Source organism: Saimiri boliviensis, chromosome 14 (genome assembly GCF_048565385.1).
Source record: "Saimiri boliviensis isolate mSaiBol1 chromosome 14, mSaiBol1.pri, whole genome shotgun sequence".
Taxonomy (NCBI): Eukaryota; Metazoa; Chordata; class Mammalia; order Primates; family Cebidae; genus Saimiri; species Saimiri boliviensis.
Window position 1 is genome coordinate 34,259,942 of NC_133462.1, and position 18,478 is coordinate 34,278,419.

The window sequence follows — 18,478 nt, forward strand, 5'->3', positions numbered from 1 at the left end:
CTGGGAATACAGATGCATGCCATCACGCCCAGCTGACTTTTTGTATTTTCAATGGAGATGGGGTTTCACTGTGTTAGCCAGGATGATCGCTAACTCCTGACCTCGTGATCTGTCTGCCTTGGCCTCCCAAAGTGCTGGGATTACAGGTGTGAGCCACTGAACCCAGCCTTTTTTGGTTTTTTCTTTTCTTTTTCTTTCTTTTTTTTTCTTTTTTTTTTTTTCTTTTTTGAGACAAGGTCTGGCTCTATCACCCAGGCTGGAATGCAGTGGCATGACCATGGCTCACAGGCTCAAGCCATTCATTCTCCCACCTCAGCCTCCCCAGTAGCTGGGATTACAGGTACACACCACCATGCTCAGCTAATCTTTTTTTTTTTTTTTTTTTTGAGACAGTCTCCCACTGTTGCCCAGGCTGGAGTGCAATGTTGCAATCTCAGCTCACTGCAACTGCCACCTCCCAGGTTCAAGCAATTCTGCCCCATCCTCCCCAGTAGCTGCGATTAAAGGCACCCACCACATACCCGGCTAATTTTTGGTACTTTTAATTGAGAAGGGGTTTCACTATGTTGGTAAGGCTGGTCTCGAACTCCTGACCTGGAGATCTACCCGCCTCGGTCTCCCAAGATGCTGGGATTACAGGCGTGAGCCACGGCACCTGACCTGATTTTTTATATATTTCTGTGGAGACAGGGCTTTGCCATTTTGGTCAGGCTGGTCACGAACTTGTGAGCTCAGTCAATCCACCTGCCTTGGCCTCTCAAAGTGCTGGGATTACAGACATGAGACTCCTCACCCAGCCAAAATCCAGATACTATGCCATCCTCAGAGCCTCGAAATCACAGCCAGGTAGCAGAATTTGGTGAAGACAGAAACAAACGGATAGGTGAGGAGCTCAGCAGTACAGCACACAGTCTCTCCCAGCTGAAACCCCCTCCCAGCCTACTCCTGTGCATTTACACACACACACACACACACACACACACACACACCATCAGGCTGGGTGTGGTGGCTCACGCCTGTAATCCAGCACTCTGGGAGGCCAAGCCAGGAGGATGGCATGAGCCCAGGAGTTCGAGACCATCCTGGGCAACATAGTGAGACCCTGTCTTTACAAAAAAATTAACAAAATTAACTGGGCGTGGTGGCATGAGCCTGTAGCCCCAGCTACTCAGGAGGCTGAGGAGGGAGGATCGCTTGAGCCCAGGAGTTCAAGGCTGCAGGGATCGGGCCATGATTACTCCACTGCAGTCAGGCCTGGGTGACAGAGGGAGACCCTGTCTCAAATAATAATTAATAGTAATGATAAAAGAAGCCAGGCACAGTGGCTCATGCCTGTAATCCCAGCACTTCGGGAAGCCAAGGCAGGTGGATCATGAGGTCAGGAGTTCGAGACCAGCCTGACCAACACGCTGAAACCCCGTCTCTACTAAAAATACAAAAAAAATTAGCTAGGCGTGGTGGTGAGCACCTGAAATCCCAGCTACTCAGGAGGCTGAGGCAGGAAACTCACTTGAACCCAGGAGGTGGAGGTGGCAGTGAGTCGAGATCACACCACTGCACTCCAGCCTTTCCAGCCTGGGAGACACAGCAAGACTCTGTCCAAAAAACAACAACAATAATAAAAGAAAAATAAAAAGACAAACCATAACCCAAAGACACACCTCCCTCTGTATGCTCTTGTCCCAGCATGCAGACACACGTACATCTGTGCATCCACATAATCTCAGTGCTCTGCCCCCAGCCATCCCACCAAAGTCCTAGACACACAACCACCACACAGAGACACACACAAACCCATGCTTTCCAGCCCTGCACCCAGACACACGTGAAGAATTGTGGAGACTGGGATGGGTGTGCACCCATGCGCGTGCACACACACACACACACACACACACACAATCTCTCTCTCTCTCTCTCTCTCCCCCCCACCCCCAAGAAGCTCCACTCCTTGGCAGTCACGCAGCCCCTGGGAATGGGACCCCAGGGATGGGGCTCGCCTCGCACCCCCATGCCCACCTCAGCCCTCCCCCGCCTGGCCGGCTGGCGGGCTTTAATACAGATGCCAAACTCATAATTGTAACTGAGGGTGACAGGGTCACCTTGAGCCCCAGATGCTCGTGCGGTGACAGATGGCGTTGGCAAACCTGATTAGCGGCCCCCGTGCCAGCGCCTGTGGCACCTGCATCCCCCACCCCTCCCCCGCTCTCCCAGCACTCATTACCCACCCATTACTGGGCCTGGGGGGCGGGGTGGGGGCCGGCTGGCACTGCCCGGGAGGGGGCAGGGACTCTGGGGGCCCCCCTGGCACCAAGGTTCCCAGCTGGCTCCCCTGGCTGGCAGGAGGTGGGTACAGAGGAGGGAGGGAAGGCAGACGCCTCATGCCTACCAGAGGGCGAGTTGCCTATGGTGCCAGGGCTGAGCTGCCCACTCGGACACTGCCTGGGGTTTGGCACAGAACTCTGGAGGGAACAGGGAGCGGGCAGAACCCTTCATGACCCTCCCCTCCAGGGCCCTTTGAACAAGGGGCCTTGGGAGCTGCCTGCCTGGCCCGTTCCCATCTCTCTGTGAGGCCTGCAAGGTCAGGGGTCTCTGGCTCCCACGCCCCACTGGCCCATCTGTTTCCTCAGGTCCCCTCCTGCTCCCCTCACCTGAGGCCTTCCTTCCTGAGGCAGGAAGAGGGCTGAGAAGGGCCCGGCCAGCTCCTGCCGCACGCTCCGGGGGGCATTTGGAGGCAACACTCACAACGCCACATGTCCCTGCGTCTGTGCCAGACAGGCCCATCTGCCAGGGCCCTGGTTCCAGCCGCCCAAAGCCAGGCTGCCCTCACCGGCTGAAGACCCTGCGCCCCAGCTGGAGAGGGAGCGCTCAGATGCCCACACCCCGTCATGGGGCCACCCACTCCCAGGGAACCCCAGTGGGAGGGAAAAAAAGATGCACGTATAGACAGCCGGACTCAGCCAACATTTATGGTTTCTGCGGAATGCCACGCCAGCCATGAGGCTGTGTGGAGACTCAGGAGGGGGGTCTGGGAGGGGCACAGCGGCCACTATCAAGGCAAGAGGCAGCTGGGAACACGAGGGTCCTGCCTCTGTCTCAGGGACCCCAGGATTTCCCCTAGCAGCTGTCTGCTCAACCACTTTTGTTTTTGTTTTTTTTTTTCAGTGTCCCTAGGACGAGGTCATCGCTGTATCTCTCAGTCTGGGTGGGGCCATCTGCCCTCCCTGCAGCTGAGAGTGTCTTTGACCTCATTCTATAGGAGATAGTTTGGCCTAGTGATTAACAGTGGATTGATTCCAGCACTTCGGGAGGCCGAGGTGGGCAGATCACCTGAGGTCAGGAGTTCAAGACCAGTCTAGCCAACATGGTGAAACCCCATCTCTATTAAAAATACAAAATTAGCCAGGTGTGGTGGTAGGTGCCTGTAGTCCCAGCTACTCAGGAGGCTCAGGCAGGAGACTCGCTTTACCCTGGGAAGTGGAGGTTGCAGTGAGCTGAGATCGTGCCCCTGCACTCCAGCCTGGGTAACAGAGAGAGACTTTGTCCCCAAAAAAAAAAAAAAAAAAGGATCTGAATCCTGGCTGTGCCGCTTACTGTGGTGTGACTCTGGGTGAGTGGCTTTGCCACTCCAGGCCTTGGTTTTCTCATCTGTAAAATGGGGTGATGTTAGCAGCTATCCCATTGAGCTGCTGTAAGGATTTCATGAGTTAGTACCTGTCAAATGCCTAACACGGGTCCTGGTAAGCAGTGAGTGGTCCATCAGTGTGTGCTATCACTATCAGTGATGCAACTCCAGGACTGGCACTGTGTCTAGTGTCTCCAGGAGCAGGGTGAGGACTCTGGGGACCTGTCTGTCAAACCCTGCATCCCCGGTCTCTTGAACCAGAGTTCATCATCCAGGTCTGCGTCTTTCTTGGTCCATCTCCCCTCATCTCTCCAAGGTGCATGTCCCCGTGCACCTGTCCACGATGCTCAGTTTAAGCCTTCGGGCCGCAATGACACTCCTCGATCAGCTCGGTGGATATCTTCACCCATCGACGGGAGGCTGGGCTGCCAGCGTGACACCACAGGACCACGGGTGCCCAGCGCTTGCGAGCAGGCATGCAGCTGTTACACAGGACTAGTGGAGTGGGGTCCGAGCCAGGGACGTAGAGAGAGGAGCAGTGACCAAAGCAGAGGTGATTTTGGAGGCGTGTGGCTGAGCAGCCGGGCCGGGAGAGCACCTGGGGCCAGAGGCATGGAGACAGTCAGGGTGGTGGAGTCTGGGGCCAGTGGTGAGGATAATCACCTCTCCACTTCCACGTCACCTTGAGAGGCATGGATGCTGCAGCCAGGCTGCCTGGCTTCAAATCCTGACTCTGCCATTTCTTGGCTGTGACATGGGGGCAAATTAGCATCTCTGACCTCTCGTTTCCTCACCTGTAAATTCATTGTAATTTAACAAGGATGGCCAGGCACAGTGGCTGACATCTGTAATCCCAGCATTTTGGGAGGCTGAGGTGGGTGGATCACTTCAGGCCAGGAGTTTGAGACCAGCCTGGCCAATATGGCGAAACCCCGTCTCTACTGAAAACACAAACAGCCAGGCATGGGAGCGCACACCTGTAGTCCCAGTTACTCGGGAGGCTGAGGCAGGAGAATTGCTTGAGCCTGGGAGGCAGAGGTTGCAGTGAGCCAAGATCATGACTGCACTCCAGCCTGGGTGACAGAGCAAGACTCTGTCTCAAAAAAAAAGCAAATAAGTTATTAAACGAGGAAAAGACGAAATCACTCTAGGCCTATCAATGAAGGGGATTCATTTAGGGAACTGATTACCCAGGAAATAGAGGGGTTGAAAGCCAAGGGCTGGACGTGGTGACTTGGAGACCAGCCTGGGCAATATAGTAAGATCCCATCTCTACAAAGAAATTTTTTTAAAAAATTAGCTAGGCTAATGTGCATCAGTAGACCAAGCTACTCAGAAGGCTGAGGCAAGAAGATTGCTTCATCCTGAGTTCAAGTATGCAGTGAGCTATGATCCCAGCTCGTGCCTGTAATCTCAGTACTTTGGGAGGCCAAGGCAGGTGGATCACCTGAGGTCAGGAGTTCGACCAGCCTGGCCAACATGGTGAAACCCCATCTCTACCAAAAATGCAAAAGTTAGCTGGAGTGTGATGGTGCGTGCCTGTAATCCCAGCTACTCAGGAGGCTGAGGCAGGAGAATGGCTTGAACCTGGGAGGCAGAGGTTGCAGTGAGCCAAGATTGCTCCACTGCACTCCAGCCTGGGTGACAGAGTGAGACTCCATCTCAAAAAAGAGAGAGAGAGAGAGAGAGAGAGAGAGAGAGAGAGAGAGAGCGAGAGAGAGAAGAGATGGGGTCTCACTCTGTCAACCAGGCTGCAATGCAGTGGTGTGATCATAGCTCACTGCAGCCTCCAGCCTCTGGTCTCAGTCTCCTGAGTAGCTGGGACTACAGGTATGTGCCACCATGTTTTGCCTTATTATTAACTGATTTTGCAGAGGTGAGAATTAAGGCTCGAAGAAGGGAAGCTACTCACCATGGGTCACCCAGAAATCAGCAATTAGAGAATGTGAATGCAGATACTCCTGACTTGAAAGATTGGGTCTTTGCTAGCACACTGCGTGAATTCCCAAGGCCCTTATGGAGCACTGACTGAATGCAGCTGTGACAGTCCTCCTCCAATCCATCTCATTCAGGCTGCCCAAGAGTCCTATGAGGCAGGTACTACTTTTTTTTTTTTTGAGATGGAGTCTCACTCTGTCACCAGACTGGAGTGCAGTGATGTGATCTCGGCTCACTGCAACCTCCGCCTCCCGGGCTCAAGTGATTCTCCTGCCTCAGCCTCCCAAGTGGCTGGGACTACAGGCACACACCACCACACCCAGCCAATTTTTGTATTTTTTAGTAGAGATGGGGTTTTACTCTGTTGGTCAGGATGGTCTCGATCTCTTGACCTCATGATCCGCCCGCCTGGTCCTCCCAAAGTGCTGAGATTACAGGCGTTTGAGCCACCTGGCCTGGCTAGCAGGTACTACACTACTATGCATTCATTCATTCATTCATTCATTCATTCAACAAACACTAGTGGCTGGGCACAGTGGCTCATGCCTGTAATCCCAGCAGTTTGGGAGGCTGAGGCAGGTAGGTCACATGAGGCCAGGAGCTCGAGACCAATCTGGCCAACATGGCAAAACTCCGTTTCTACTAAAAATACAAAAATTAGCTGAGCCTGGCAGTGCACATCTGTAATCCCAGCTACTCAGGAGGCTGAGGCACGAGAATCACTTGAGCCCGGGAGGCAGAGGTTGCAGTAAGCCAAGATTGCATTGCTGCACTCCAGTCTGGGTGACAGAGTGAGGCTGTTGCAAAAAAAAAGAAAGAAAGAAAGTTGGTATATGAAGCAGGGGAGGAGGGCTCACAACTGTAATCCCAGGAACTCAGAAGGCTGAAGTGGGATGACTGAGCCCAGAAGCTCAAGACAGCCTGGGCAACATGGGGAGACTCCTCTGTCTGAAAAAAACAAAAACAAAAACAAAAACAAAAACAAAAACCAGAAAGAAAGGGCCGGGCGCGGTGGCTCACGCCTGTAATCCCAGCACTTTGGGAGGCCAAGGTAGGTGGATCACAAGATCAAGAGATCAAGACTATCCTGGCCAACACAGTGAAACCCCATCTCTACTAAAAATACAAAAATTAGACAGGTGCAGTGGCTCACACCTGTAATCCCAGAACTTTGGGACGCCAATATGGGTGGATCACCTAGAGTCAGGAGTTCAAAACCAGCCTGACCAACATGGAGAAACCCCATCTCTACTAAAAAATATATAAAAATTAGCCAGGTGTTGTGGCACATGCCTGTAATCCCAACTACTAGGGAGGCTGAGGCAGCATTGCTTGAACCCAGGAGGCGAGATTGCAGTAAACTGAGATGGTGCCACTGCGCTCCAGCCTGGCAACAGAGCGAGACTCTGTCTCAAAAAACAACAGGCCGGGTGCAGTGGCTCACGCCTGTAATCCCAGCACTTTGGGGGGCCGAGGGGAGCAGATCATGAAGCCAAGAGTTCAAGACCAGCCTAGCCAACATGGTGAAACACCGTCTCTACTAAAAAATACAAAAAAATTAGCTGAGTGTGGTGGCGCGTGCCTATAATCCTAGCTACTTCGGAGGCTGAGGCAGGAGAATTGATTGAACTGGGACCAAGAAGCAGAGGTAGTAGTGAGCCGAGAATGCGCCACTGCACTCCAGGGTGGGCTACAGAGCGAGACTCCGTGTCAAAAAAAAAGAAAAGAAAGTTGGTGTCTGAGGAAAAGGAGGCTGGTGTGGTAGAAGCAAAGTAAGTGAGGGGGAGACAGGGAGGAGGTGAAACCAGGGAGGTAAAAGGATCAGAAAGTAGAGAAACTTGTGGGCTGCGGGGAGGACTTGGGCTTCTGTTCTGAGTAAAGCGGGAGCCATGCAGGGTTCTAGCGGGAGGAGGAACCAGATCTGACTCTGGTGCTCACAGGCGTTCTCTGGCTGCCGAATGGAAAAATACACTTGGGGGTGAAGAGGGCCATGATAGTGGAATCAAGGAGACTAGGATAGAGGCAACTGCATCTGTCTCGGGGGAGGCACTAAGGTCCTATTTTACAAGGGGGGAAACTGAGGCACAGAGACATTCAGGTGGATACAGGACTTGAACCCAAATCTGTCTGGGGCCACAGCCTGTGCCTTCTGCCAATGCTGAGACCCAGCCGTCTCCTCCCCACACCCACCCACTCACCTGAACAAAGGGCACGGCCTTACACATCCCCTGGGTCACTTCCTGAGGGTTCAGCGGCAGAGTCACAGCAGCCGCCTTATCCTGCCCACGCTGCAGCCTACCCATATCCAGCTGCCTGGCTTTCTGCAGGCTCAAGAAGGCCTTCCAGCTCCCAAGGGCTGGGGCTGGCACCAGTGGGGGTTGGGCCCCTGGGCCCAGAGCCCAAGTCTGATTGGCTGCAGCCCAGGACTGAGGCTGGGGAGCCTGGGGTCCAGGCCTCGCTGAGCCTGTGGACAAGGCCCCACTAAGCAGGCACAGAAGAGTGGACAACCTGCCAAGAAGCATCTGCTTGTCCATGCGTCTGTCCGTCTGTTCGTTCAGGACTGGGCTCAGGGTCTCTAGCAGTCAACCCTGCTGTCTGGTGAGTGGCATCTGAGCCCTCTGGACCCGTTTTTAATCTCTTGACCCCTCCTGGATAGCCTGGGAGGCATTTCTGTAGACCCACAGCAGGGGAGGTGAGTAAACTCAGACCTGCTGGGTTCCCACACCTCCTCCCAACCTGCTGGGAGACATGGGGGCTGGGCCTGCAGCGTGCAAGCTGTGGGGACCAGGAAAGACAGGTCTGGGGCCAGGGGCTGAGACACACAATGCCTGAAGCCCGTGGGCAGCTGCTTTTCCAGTCCTGGGATCCCGTTCATCCAATTAGCAAAAGCACACTTTGGGCCTGGCTCGGCGACTCACACCTGTGATCCCAGCACTTTGGGAGGTCGAGACTCGTAGATCACGTGATGTCAGGAATTCAAAACCAGCAGGGTTATGTCTACTTTAAAAATGCAAAAATTGGGCTGGGTGCGGTGGCTCACACCTGTGATCCCAGCACTTTGGGAGGCCAAGACGGATGGATCACCTGAGGTCAGGAGTTTGAGACCAGCCTGGCCAACAAGGTGAAACCCCATCTCTACTAAAAATACAAAAAATTAGATATGGTGGCGGGCACCTGTAATCCCAGCTACTCAGGAGGCTGAGGCAGGAGAATCGCTTGAACCTGGGAGGCAGAAGTTACAGTGAGCCAAGATGGTGCCACAGCACTCCAGCCTGGGCAACAAGAGATACTGTCTCAAAAATAATAACAATAAAAACTATGGTTGGGTGCAATGGCTCACATCTGTAATCCTAGAACTCTGGAAGGCCGAGACAAGTAGATCATCTGAGGTCAGGAGTTTAAGACCAGCCTGGCCAACATGGTGGAACCCCATCTCTACAAAAATGCAAAAATTAACTGGTTGTGGTGGTATGTGCCTGTAATCCCAGCTACTCGGGAGGCTGAGGCAGGAGAATCGCTTGAATTTGGGAGGTGGAGGTTTCGGTGAGCCAAGATCACACTATTGCACTCCAGCCTCGGCGACAAAGCAAGACTCCATTAAAAAAACAAAAACAAAACAAAACAAAAAAAACCAGCTTACCTTGCAGCCAGGTTTCTTGGGTTCAACCCAAGCATTCCGATTTCCTGGCCATGCAAACCTGAGCAAGTCCCTTAACCATTCTGAGCCTTACCTCCTTTGTCTGTAACATGAGGATAAAACAGCTCCTACCTCATTGGCTTGTTCTGAGGACCTAAGGAAGTAATTTATGTAAGGAGCTTAAAACAGAGATTCCTACACAGTAACACCATGAATCAGCTATGATTAACATTATTGCTGCTAGGTTTTTTTGTTCTTTTTTTTTTTGGCGGGGTGGGGGTGGGGTGGATGGAGTCTTGCTCTGTTACCCAGGCTGGAGTGCAGTGGCGTGATCTTGGCTCACTGCAACCTCCACCTCCTCAGCCTCCTGAGTAGCTGGGGTTACAGATGTGAACAAGCACACCCGGCTAATTTTTGTATTTGTAATAGAGACAGGTTTCACTATATTGGCCAGGCTGGTCTCAAACTCCTGACCTCAAGCGATCCACCCACTTCAGCCTACCAAGTGCTAGGATTACAGGCGTGAGCCACCATGCCCAGCCAGTTCTTTTTATATATTTTTTCTCTTTTATTTGGCACACAGTTTCACTATGTTGCCCAGGCTGGTCTCAAAATGCTGGGATTATAGGCACTGGAGGCTATCTTGTCTGACTTTTGTTTTCCTTTTTTCCTTTCTTTTCCTTCCTTCCTTTCTTCCTTCCTTCTTTCCTTTCTGACAGAGTGTTGCCCTGTCTCCAAGCTGGAGTGCAGTGGCATGACCTTGGCTCACCGCAACCTCTGCCACCTGGGTTCAAGCGATTCCCCTACCTCAGCCACCTGAGTAGCTGGAACTACAGCACGCACCATCACGCCCGGCTAATTTTTTGTATTTTAGTAGAGACGGGGTCTTACCATGTTGGCCAGGATGGTCTTGATCTCCTGACCTCGTGATTCACAAGCCTCAGCCTCCCCAAGTGCTGGGATTACAGGCGTAAGCCACTGAGCCCAGCCCACTTTTTCTTCTTCTTTTGTGTGTATGTGTGTTTGGAGACAGTCTCCGTCTCTCACCCAGGCTAGAGTGCATGATCTCAGCTCACTGCAACCTCCCCTTCTGGGTTCAAGTGATTCTCCTGCCTCAGCCTCCCGAGTAGTTGGGACTACAGGCCTCTGCCACCCACCATGCCTGGCTAATTTTTTTTTTTTTTTTTGTATTTTAGTAGAGATGGGGTTTCCCCATGTTGCCCAGGGTGGTCTTGAACTCCTGAGTTCAGACAATCCGCCAATCTTGGCCTCCCAAAGTGCTGGGATTATAGGCATAAGCCACCACGCCCAGCCTTTTTTGTTTATTTGTTTGGTTTTTGTTGTTATTGTTGAGATGGGGTCTTGTTTTATCACCCAGGCTGGAGTGCAATGGCACAATCACAGCTCACTGCAGCCTCGACCTCCCAGGATCAAGGAATCCTCCTGCCTCAACGACACTGAATAGCTGACACTACAGGTGCATGACACCATGCCTGGCTGATTTTTAAATTTTTTGTAGAGATGGGGTCTTACTATGTTACCAGGTTTGTCTCAAACTGCTGGCCTCAAGTGATCCTTCTGCCTCAGCCTCCCAAAGTGCTGGGATGAAAGACACACACCACCATGCCCAGCTGTTTGATTTTCTTTAACACTCAGTATAGGCCAGACTTAATTCTGAGCCCTGAGGATACAGAAGAACAAGACAGAAAATGGGTCCTCACTACCATGGATTTTACACTGTGCAGAAAACAGACAATAAAAGATAATAATAACTCAATGGCTCATGCCTGTAATGCCAGCACTTTGGGAGTTTGAGGTGGGCAGATAACTTGAAGTCAGGAGTTCAAGACCAGCCTGGACAACATGGTGAAACCCTGTCTCTACTAAAAAAGTACAAAAATTAGCGGGCGAGGTTGGGCCCAGTGACTCATGTCTGTAATTCCAGCACTTTGGGAAGCTGAGGTGAGCAGATCACCTGAGGTCAGGAGTTCAAGACCAGCCTGACCAACATGGAGAAACCCCATCTCTACTAAAAATACAAAATTAGCTGGGCATGGTGGCGCATGCCTGTAATCCCAGCTACTCTGGAGGCTGAGGCAGAAGAATCGCTTGAACCCAGGAGTCGGAGGTTGCAGTGTGCCAAGATCGCGTCACTGCACTCCAGCCTGGGCAACAAGAGCAAAACTCCATCTCAAAAACTGAAAAAGAAAAATTGCTGGGTGTGGTGGCGCGCTGTAATCCCAGCTACCTCGGGATGTTGAGGCAGGAGAATTGCTTGAACCTGGGAGGCGGAGGTTGCAGTGAGCCAGATCATGCCACTGCACTCCAGCCTGGGTGACAGAGTGAGATCCTCTCAAAACTAATAATAATAATTAATAATAAAGATTATTTCAGTCTTAATTAAGCAGCTATTAATATGGGATGTTCCTTAGAAGGGTCAGGGCGGGGGCTTCTGTCTCCGGGGTGATCAGGGAAGTCCCCCCTGAGTAGGTGACATTTTTACAGACACCTGAGATGGCTCTGGAGGCGGTGGGAACAGCCTGGTGGTGGGGGATGGAGGTTGGGAATGTTAGAAGCAGATAAAGAGGGTGAGAGTCGCATCCCAGGCTTTGGGGCCCCGGAGGTGCCTGGCGGGGGGGGGGGGTCCTGGCTGGGTCCTGGCACTTCTATCTCGCACCCAAGTGAGGAGCTTGAAAGCCACCGGGGCCGTGGGAAGATGTGAGGCCGGACCTTCCCGCGCCCTGCCCTCCACGGAGCTGCGAGTGCGATGCGGCGTGCTCGCCCTCTGGCGGCGGCTTCCGGTACTGCGTGGCGGTCGTGCCCAGGACACCTGCCTCCCAGACACCCAGCCTGGAGTAGCGGGCGTGCTTCCCAACCCAGCCCTCTACAGCCAGCTCCTGACTGTACCCCAACCTGCCCTTCTGCTGTCCTCTAGACCCAGATAACGACAGTTCTGTCCTGCCAGGTGCTAAGGCTACGAACTTTGGAGCACCCTTGACCGATCTCTAACACCAATCCCCGCTCCCAATCTTATATGACAGAAACTCCGGTCAGCTCCAGAATCTACCCAGAATCCGCATGCTTCTCACCGACTCCTTGTCCCCCTATCTGGATCAGTGCAGTCACTTCCTTCCAGGTCTCCCAGCTCCTGCCCTGGCCACCCATCCCCCACAGTCTATTCCTCCCACAGCGGCCAAAGGGTGCCTGTGAGCACCTGAGTTAAGTCTCGTCCCTCTGATCAGAATCCTCCATGGCTCCCATCTGCCTCAGAAAAAAACCTCAGGAGGAGGCCACGAGGCCCAGCAGGATGTGCCCTCATCACCTCCCCACTCTCGTGTCCCCACAACCCCTCCTTTTTTCCCTCCTGCCACACTTGCTCATTTTGTTTCTCCAAACGTACCAGGCACATTCCCTAATACTATGGTGCTACACAAGACTGCAGAAGCTCTTTAAATTTTAGCATGGAGAGATATCCCCAGCCGGGTGCAGTGGCTCACTTCTGTAATCCCAGTACTTTGGGAGGCTGAGGTGGGCGGATCACCTGAGGCCAGGAGTTCAAGACCAGCATGGCCAACATGGTGAAAACCCATCTCTACTGAAAAAACAAAAAAGTAGCTGGGTGTGGCGGCACATGCCTGTAATCCCAGCTACTCAGGAGGCTGAGGCAGGAGAGTCGCTTGAACCCAGGAGAAGGAGGTTGTGGCAAGCCAAGATCACACCATTGCACTCCAGCCTGGGTGGCAAGAGCGAAACTCCATCTCAAAAAAAAAAAAAAAAAATTCCCCCAAAAATTAAGTTAAAAGAAAATGAATAGGCTATCATTCCAACCTTTTGGGGAAAGAGAGAAAATTTACAGCTATTGTTTACTTGTATTTGCATGTTGCAAAAAGCAGCCAGGTTTTCCTGCTGAGGAGGGGCATGGAAATGTGCAGATAGTATGAGGGAGCCTCACTCTAGACTTTAAAAATTGTGGCCGGGCACAGTGGCTCACGCCTGTAATCACAGAACTTTCGGAGGCCAAGGCAGGCGGATCATGACGTCAAGAGATCAAGACAAGCCTGGCCAACATGGTGAAATCCTGTCTCTAGTAAAAATACAAAAATTAGCTGGGCGTGGTGGCACATGCCTATAGTCCCAGCTACTGAGGCAGGAGAATCGCTTGAACCAGGAGGTGGAGGTTGCAGTGAGCTGAGATTGTACCACTGCACTCCAGCCTGGCGACAGAGCGAAACTCCGTCTCAAAAGAAAAAAAAAAAAAAGAAAGAAAAATAATTTCCTTTAATCAGGCCGGGCACAGTGTCTTAAGCCTGTAATTCCAGCACTTCAGGAGGCCAAAGCAGGCAGATAACCTGAGGTGGTCAGGAGCTGGAGACCAGCATGGCTATCATGGTGAAAACTGGTCTCTATTAAAAATACAAAAAAATTAGCCGGGTGCAATTTCAGCTACTTGAGAGGGTGAGGCAGGAGGATCTTTTGAACCTGGAAGGTGGAGGTTGTAGTGAGCTGAGATCATGCCACTGCACTCCAGCCTGAGCAACAGAACGAGATTCCATCTTAAAAAAAAAAAAAAAATTGCTATGCTGCACTTGAGTCTTGTTTTCTTGAGACTCAGCCGCCATTTTGTGAGGAAGCCTAAACTGGCCCATGCAGAGAGACCTCTGTGTAGATACACCAGCTGACAGTCCTGCTGAGGCCTGAGCCAGCATCAATCCTTAGACATGAATGAATCATGTTTCCTGATATTTCTGGCTGCCAGGTATCATGTTGCCTCAACCTTCAATTCTTCCTGGCTGCAGGAAGATAGCTGTCCCCACTGGGCCCTACCAAAAATCCGGATTCACAGAATCCATGGGCTTAATAAAATGGGTAAAGGTGGTTCATAGCAACTGTAGCTAGAACACCAGAACATACATACATGTATATGTGCTGGAAATGAAAGTTTTGTAAAACAATACTTATGCTTACTACACTGTGACAGTCATTACTAGATACAATCTGGTAACTGTATTCTATACTACTTTGTTTCATTAAGAATAAAAGCCTTGGGCTGGGCACTTACGCCTGTAATTCCAGCACTTTGGGAGGCTGAGGCAGGCAGATCACAAGGTCAGAAGATTAAGATCATCCCGACTAACACGGTGAAAACCTGTCTCTACTAAAAACACAAAAAATTAGCCAGGCATGGTGAGGCATGCCTGTAGTCCCAGCTACTATCGAGTCTGAGGCAGGAGAATCGCTTGAACCTGGGAGGCAGAGGTTGCAGGGAGCTGAGATCACGCCACTGCACTCCAACCTGGGCAACAGAGTGAGTCTCCACCTCAAAAAATAAAATTACATTAAAGGCCAGGCGCGGTGGCTCAAGCCTGTAATCCCAGCACTTTGGGAGGCCGAGGAGTGGATCACGAGGTCAAGAGATCGAGACCATCCAGGTCAACATGGTGAAACCCCGCCTCTCCTAAAAATAGAAAAAATTAGCTGGGCATGGTGGCACGTGCCTGTAATCCCAGCTACTCAGGAGGCTGAGACAGGAGAAATACCTGAACCCAGGAGGCGGAGGTTGTGGTGAGCCGAGATCGCGCCATTGCACTCCAGCCTGGGTAACAAGAGCGAAATTCCGTCTCAAAAAATAATAATAATAATAATAATTATATTAAAAAATTAAAACCTCAGTACTTTGGGAGGTGGAGGCAGGGAGATCACTTGAGGCCAGGAGTTTGAGATCAGCCTGGCCAACAAGGTGAAATCCTATCTCTACTAAAAACAGAAAAAAATTAGCTGGGCATTGTGGTGGGCGCCTATAATCCCAGCTCCTTTTTCCTTTTTATTTTTTTGAGACAGAGTCTCACTCTATCCACCCAGACTTGAGTGAAATGGCACAATCTCAGCTCACTGCAACCTCCATCTCCCAGGTTCAAGCGATTCTCGTGCCTCCCCAGTAGCTGGGATTACAGGCACCCACCATAGCACCAGGCTAATTTTGTATTTTCAGTAGAGACGGGTTTTCACCATGTTGGCCAGGCTGGTCTCGAACTCCTGACCTCAGGTGATCCACCCACCTTGGCCTCCCAAAGTGCTGGGATTATAGGCATGAGCCACCATGCCTAGTCAGAATCCCAGCTACTTGGGAAGCTGAGGCAGGAGAATCGTTTGAACCCAGCAGAGGTTGCTGTAAACCAAGATCTCATGCCACTGCACTCCAGCCTAGGCGACACAGTGAGATTCTGTCTCAAAAAAAGAAAAAAGAATAAGGCCGGGCATGGTGGCTCACATCTGTTAATATCAGCATTTGGGGAGGCTGAGACAGGCAGATCATAAGGTCAGGAGATTGAGACCATCCTGGCTAACATGGTGAAACCCTGTCTCTAATAAAAATACAAAAAAATTAGCTGGCATGGTGGCACACGCCTGTGGTGGAGGCTGAGGCAGGAGAATCACTTGAACCCGGGAGGCAGAGGTTGCAGTGAGCCAAGATCATGCCAATGCACTCTAGCCTGGGCAACAGAGTGAGACTCCATCTAAAAAAAAAAAAAAAAAATGCCAGGCAAGGTAGCTCATACCTATAATCCCAGTACTTTAGGAGGCCAAGATGGGTGGATCGACTGAGGTCAGGAGTTGGAGATCAGCCTGACCAACATGGAGAAACCCCATCTCTACTAAAAATACAAAAAATTAGCCAGGCATGGTGGCCCATGCCTGTAATCCCAGCTACTTGGGAGGCTGAGGCAGGAGAATCACTTCAACCTGGGAGGCAGAGGTTGCGGTGAGCTGAGATCATGCCATTGCACTTCAGCCTGGGCAACAAGAGTGAAACTCCATCTCAAAAAAAAAAAAAGGCCGGGCGCAGGGGCTCATACCTGCAATCCTAGCACTTTGGGAGGCTGAGGTGGGTGGATCATGAGGTCAAGAGATTGAGACCATCCTGACCATCCTGACCAATATGGTGAAAACCCGTCTCTACTAAAAATACAAAACATTAGCCGGGCGCGGTGGCTCAAGCCTGTAATCCCAGCACTTTGGGAGGCCGAGGCGGGTGGATCACGAGGTCGAGAGATCGAGACCATCCTGGTCGACATGGTGAAACCCCGTCTCTACTAAAAATACAAAAAATCAGCTGGGCATGGTGGCATGTGCCTGTAATCCCAGCTACTCGGGAGGCTGAGGCAGGAGAATTGCCTGAACCCGGGAGGCGGAGGTTGCGGTGAGCCGAGATCGCGCCATTGCACTCCAGCCTGAGTAACAAGAGCGAAACTCCATCTCAAAAAAAAAAAAAAAAACATTAGCTGGGTATGGTGGCACATGCCTGTAATCCCAGCTACTCAGGAGGCTGAGGCAGGAGAATTGCCTGAACCCAGGAGGCGGAGGTTGTGGTGAGCCGAGATGGCACCATTGCACTCCAGCCTAGGTAACAAGAGCGAAACTCCATCTCAAAAAAAAAAAAATTAGCTGGGTGTGGTTGCACACACCTGTAGTCCCAGCTATTTGGGAGGCTTAGGCAGAAGAACTGCTTGAAACTGGGAGGTGGAGGCTGCAGTGAGCCAAGATGGAGCCACTGCACTCCAGCCTGGCAACAGAGTGAGACTGTCTAAATACAAGAAAAATGCTGTATATCCATGTTCATAAGATCATTACTCACAACAGGCAAAAACTGGAGGCTGCCCAAATGTCCATGTGTATCGATGAATGAATAAACAAAATGTGATCCATGTTATTCATCCTTTCAGCATGACATCTGCTGTTGGAAGAAAAAAAAATGTGGTCCATCCATACAATGGAATAGCATTCAGCCTTAAAAAGGAAAGAAAAAAATTTGAGATAGTCTCGCTCTGTCACCAAGGTTGGAGTGCAGTGACATGCCCACAGCTCACTGGAGCCTCCACCTCCCAGGTTCAAAAGATCCTCCTGCCTCAGCCTCCAAAGTAGGTGGGACTACAGGCATGCACCACTACGCCTGACTAAATTTTATATTTGTTGTAGGGACAGGGTTTCACAATGATGCCCAGGCTAGGAAAGAAATTCTGACGCGTGCTGCAACATAGTTGAAACTTTAGGATATGCTGGACGTGGTGGCTCACACCTATAATCCCAGCACTTTCTGAGACCAAGGCAGGCAGATCACTTGAAGTCAGGAGTTTGAAACCAGCCTGGCCAACATGGTGAAACTCTGTCTCTACTAAAAATACAAAAATTAGCCAGGTGTGGTGGAAGGTGCCTGTAATCCCAGCTACTGGGGAGGCTGAGGCACAAGAATTGCTTGAACCCGGGAGGAGGAGGTTGCAGTGAGCCAAGATCGAGCCACTGCACTCCAGCCTGGGCAACAGAATGAGACTCAGTCTCAAAAAGGAAAAAGAAAAAGTTTTAGGATATTATAGTAACTAAATTAAGTCAGTCCCAGGTGCAGTGGCTTACACCTATAATCCCAACGCTTTAGGAGACAGAGGCTGGAGGATTGCTTGAGCTCAGGAGTTAGAGACCAGCCTGGGTAACATAGTGAGATCCTGTCTCTACTGAAAATTAAAAAAAAAATAAAAATTAGACCAGGCAGAGGTGGCTCCTGCCTGTAGTCCCAGCTACTTGGGAGGCTGAGGAAGGAGAATTGCTTGAGCCTGGGAGGCGGAGGTTGCAGTAAGCCGAGATCCCACCACTGTACTCTAGCCTGGGCAATAAAGCAAGACTGTCTAAAAAAAAAAAAAAAAAAAAAAAAAAAAAAAAAAAAAAAAAAAATTGCCAGGTGAGTTCCTGCAGTTTCAGCTACTTGAGAGGCTGAAGTGGGAGGATCACTTGAGTCCAGGAGGTCGATTCTGCAGCGAGTTATGATCATGCCACTGCACTTCAGCCTGGGGAACAGAGCAAGACCCTGTCTCAAAATAAAAAATAAACCAGTTACAAAAGGACAAGTATGTATAATTCCACTTATATGAGGTACCTAGAGTAGTCCAAATTCATAGAAACAGAAAGTAGAATAGTGGCTGCTAAGGACTGGGCAGGCGGAAGGGAAACTGGGGAGTGAGTGTTTCATGGGTACAGACTTACAGGTTTCCACGATGAAAATATTCTCAGGTCAGGCACTGTGGCTCATAACTGTAATCTCAACACTTTGGGAGGCCAAGGCAGGAGGATAACTTGAGCCCTGAAATTCAAGACCACCCTGGGCAACATATTGAGACTCTATCTCTACAAAGAATACAAAAATCAGCCAGGCTTGATGGTGAGTGCCTGCAGTTCCAGCTACTCAGGAGGCTGAGGTGGGAGGCTCACTTGAGGCCAGGAGGTTGAGGCTGCAC

The 18,478-nt window shown here is 51.1% G+C and overlaps 1 protein-coding gene across 1 annotated transcript; it reads right to left on the reverse strand.

Annotated features, from left to right (window-relative positions):
- Nucleotides 1–2,664: 2,664 nt before the first annotated feature.
- On the reverse strand, nucleotides 2,665–17,896 carry DAND5 (DAN domain BMP antagonist family member 5). The gene is made up of 2 exons (XM_003941730.4): nucleotides 7,759–17,896; nucleotides 2,665–4,220 (listed from the first exon to the last, which is right to left on the reverse strand). The coding sequence occupies exons 1-2, from the start codon at nucleotides 8,092–8,094 to the stop codon at nucleotides 3,975–3,977; spliced, it is 582 nt and encodes a 193-aa protein (XP_003941779.2). The 5' UTR covers nucleotides 8,095–17,896; the 3' UTR covers nucleotides 2,665–3,974.
- Between the last annotated feature and the right edge of the window lie 582 nt (nucleotides 17,897–18,478).

Coding starts and splice junctions, on each gene's coding strand:
- DAND5 (XM_003941730.4), bottom strand. CDS start 8,094: ATGGACAAGCAGATGCTTCTTGGCAGGTTGTCCACTCTTCTGTGCCTG. Junction 4,221..7,758: donor AGGCCGTGCCCTTTGTTCAG/GTGAGTGGGTGG, acceptor CTCTGGCCCCAG/GTGCTCTCCCGGCCCGGCTG.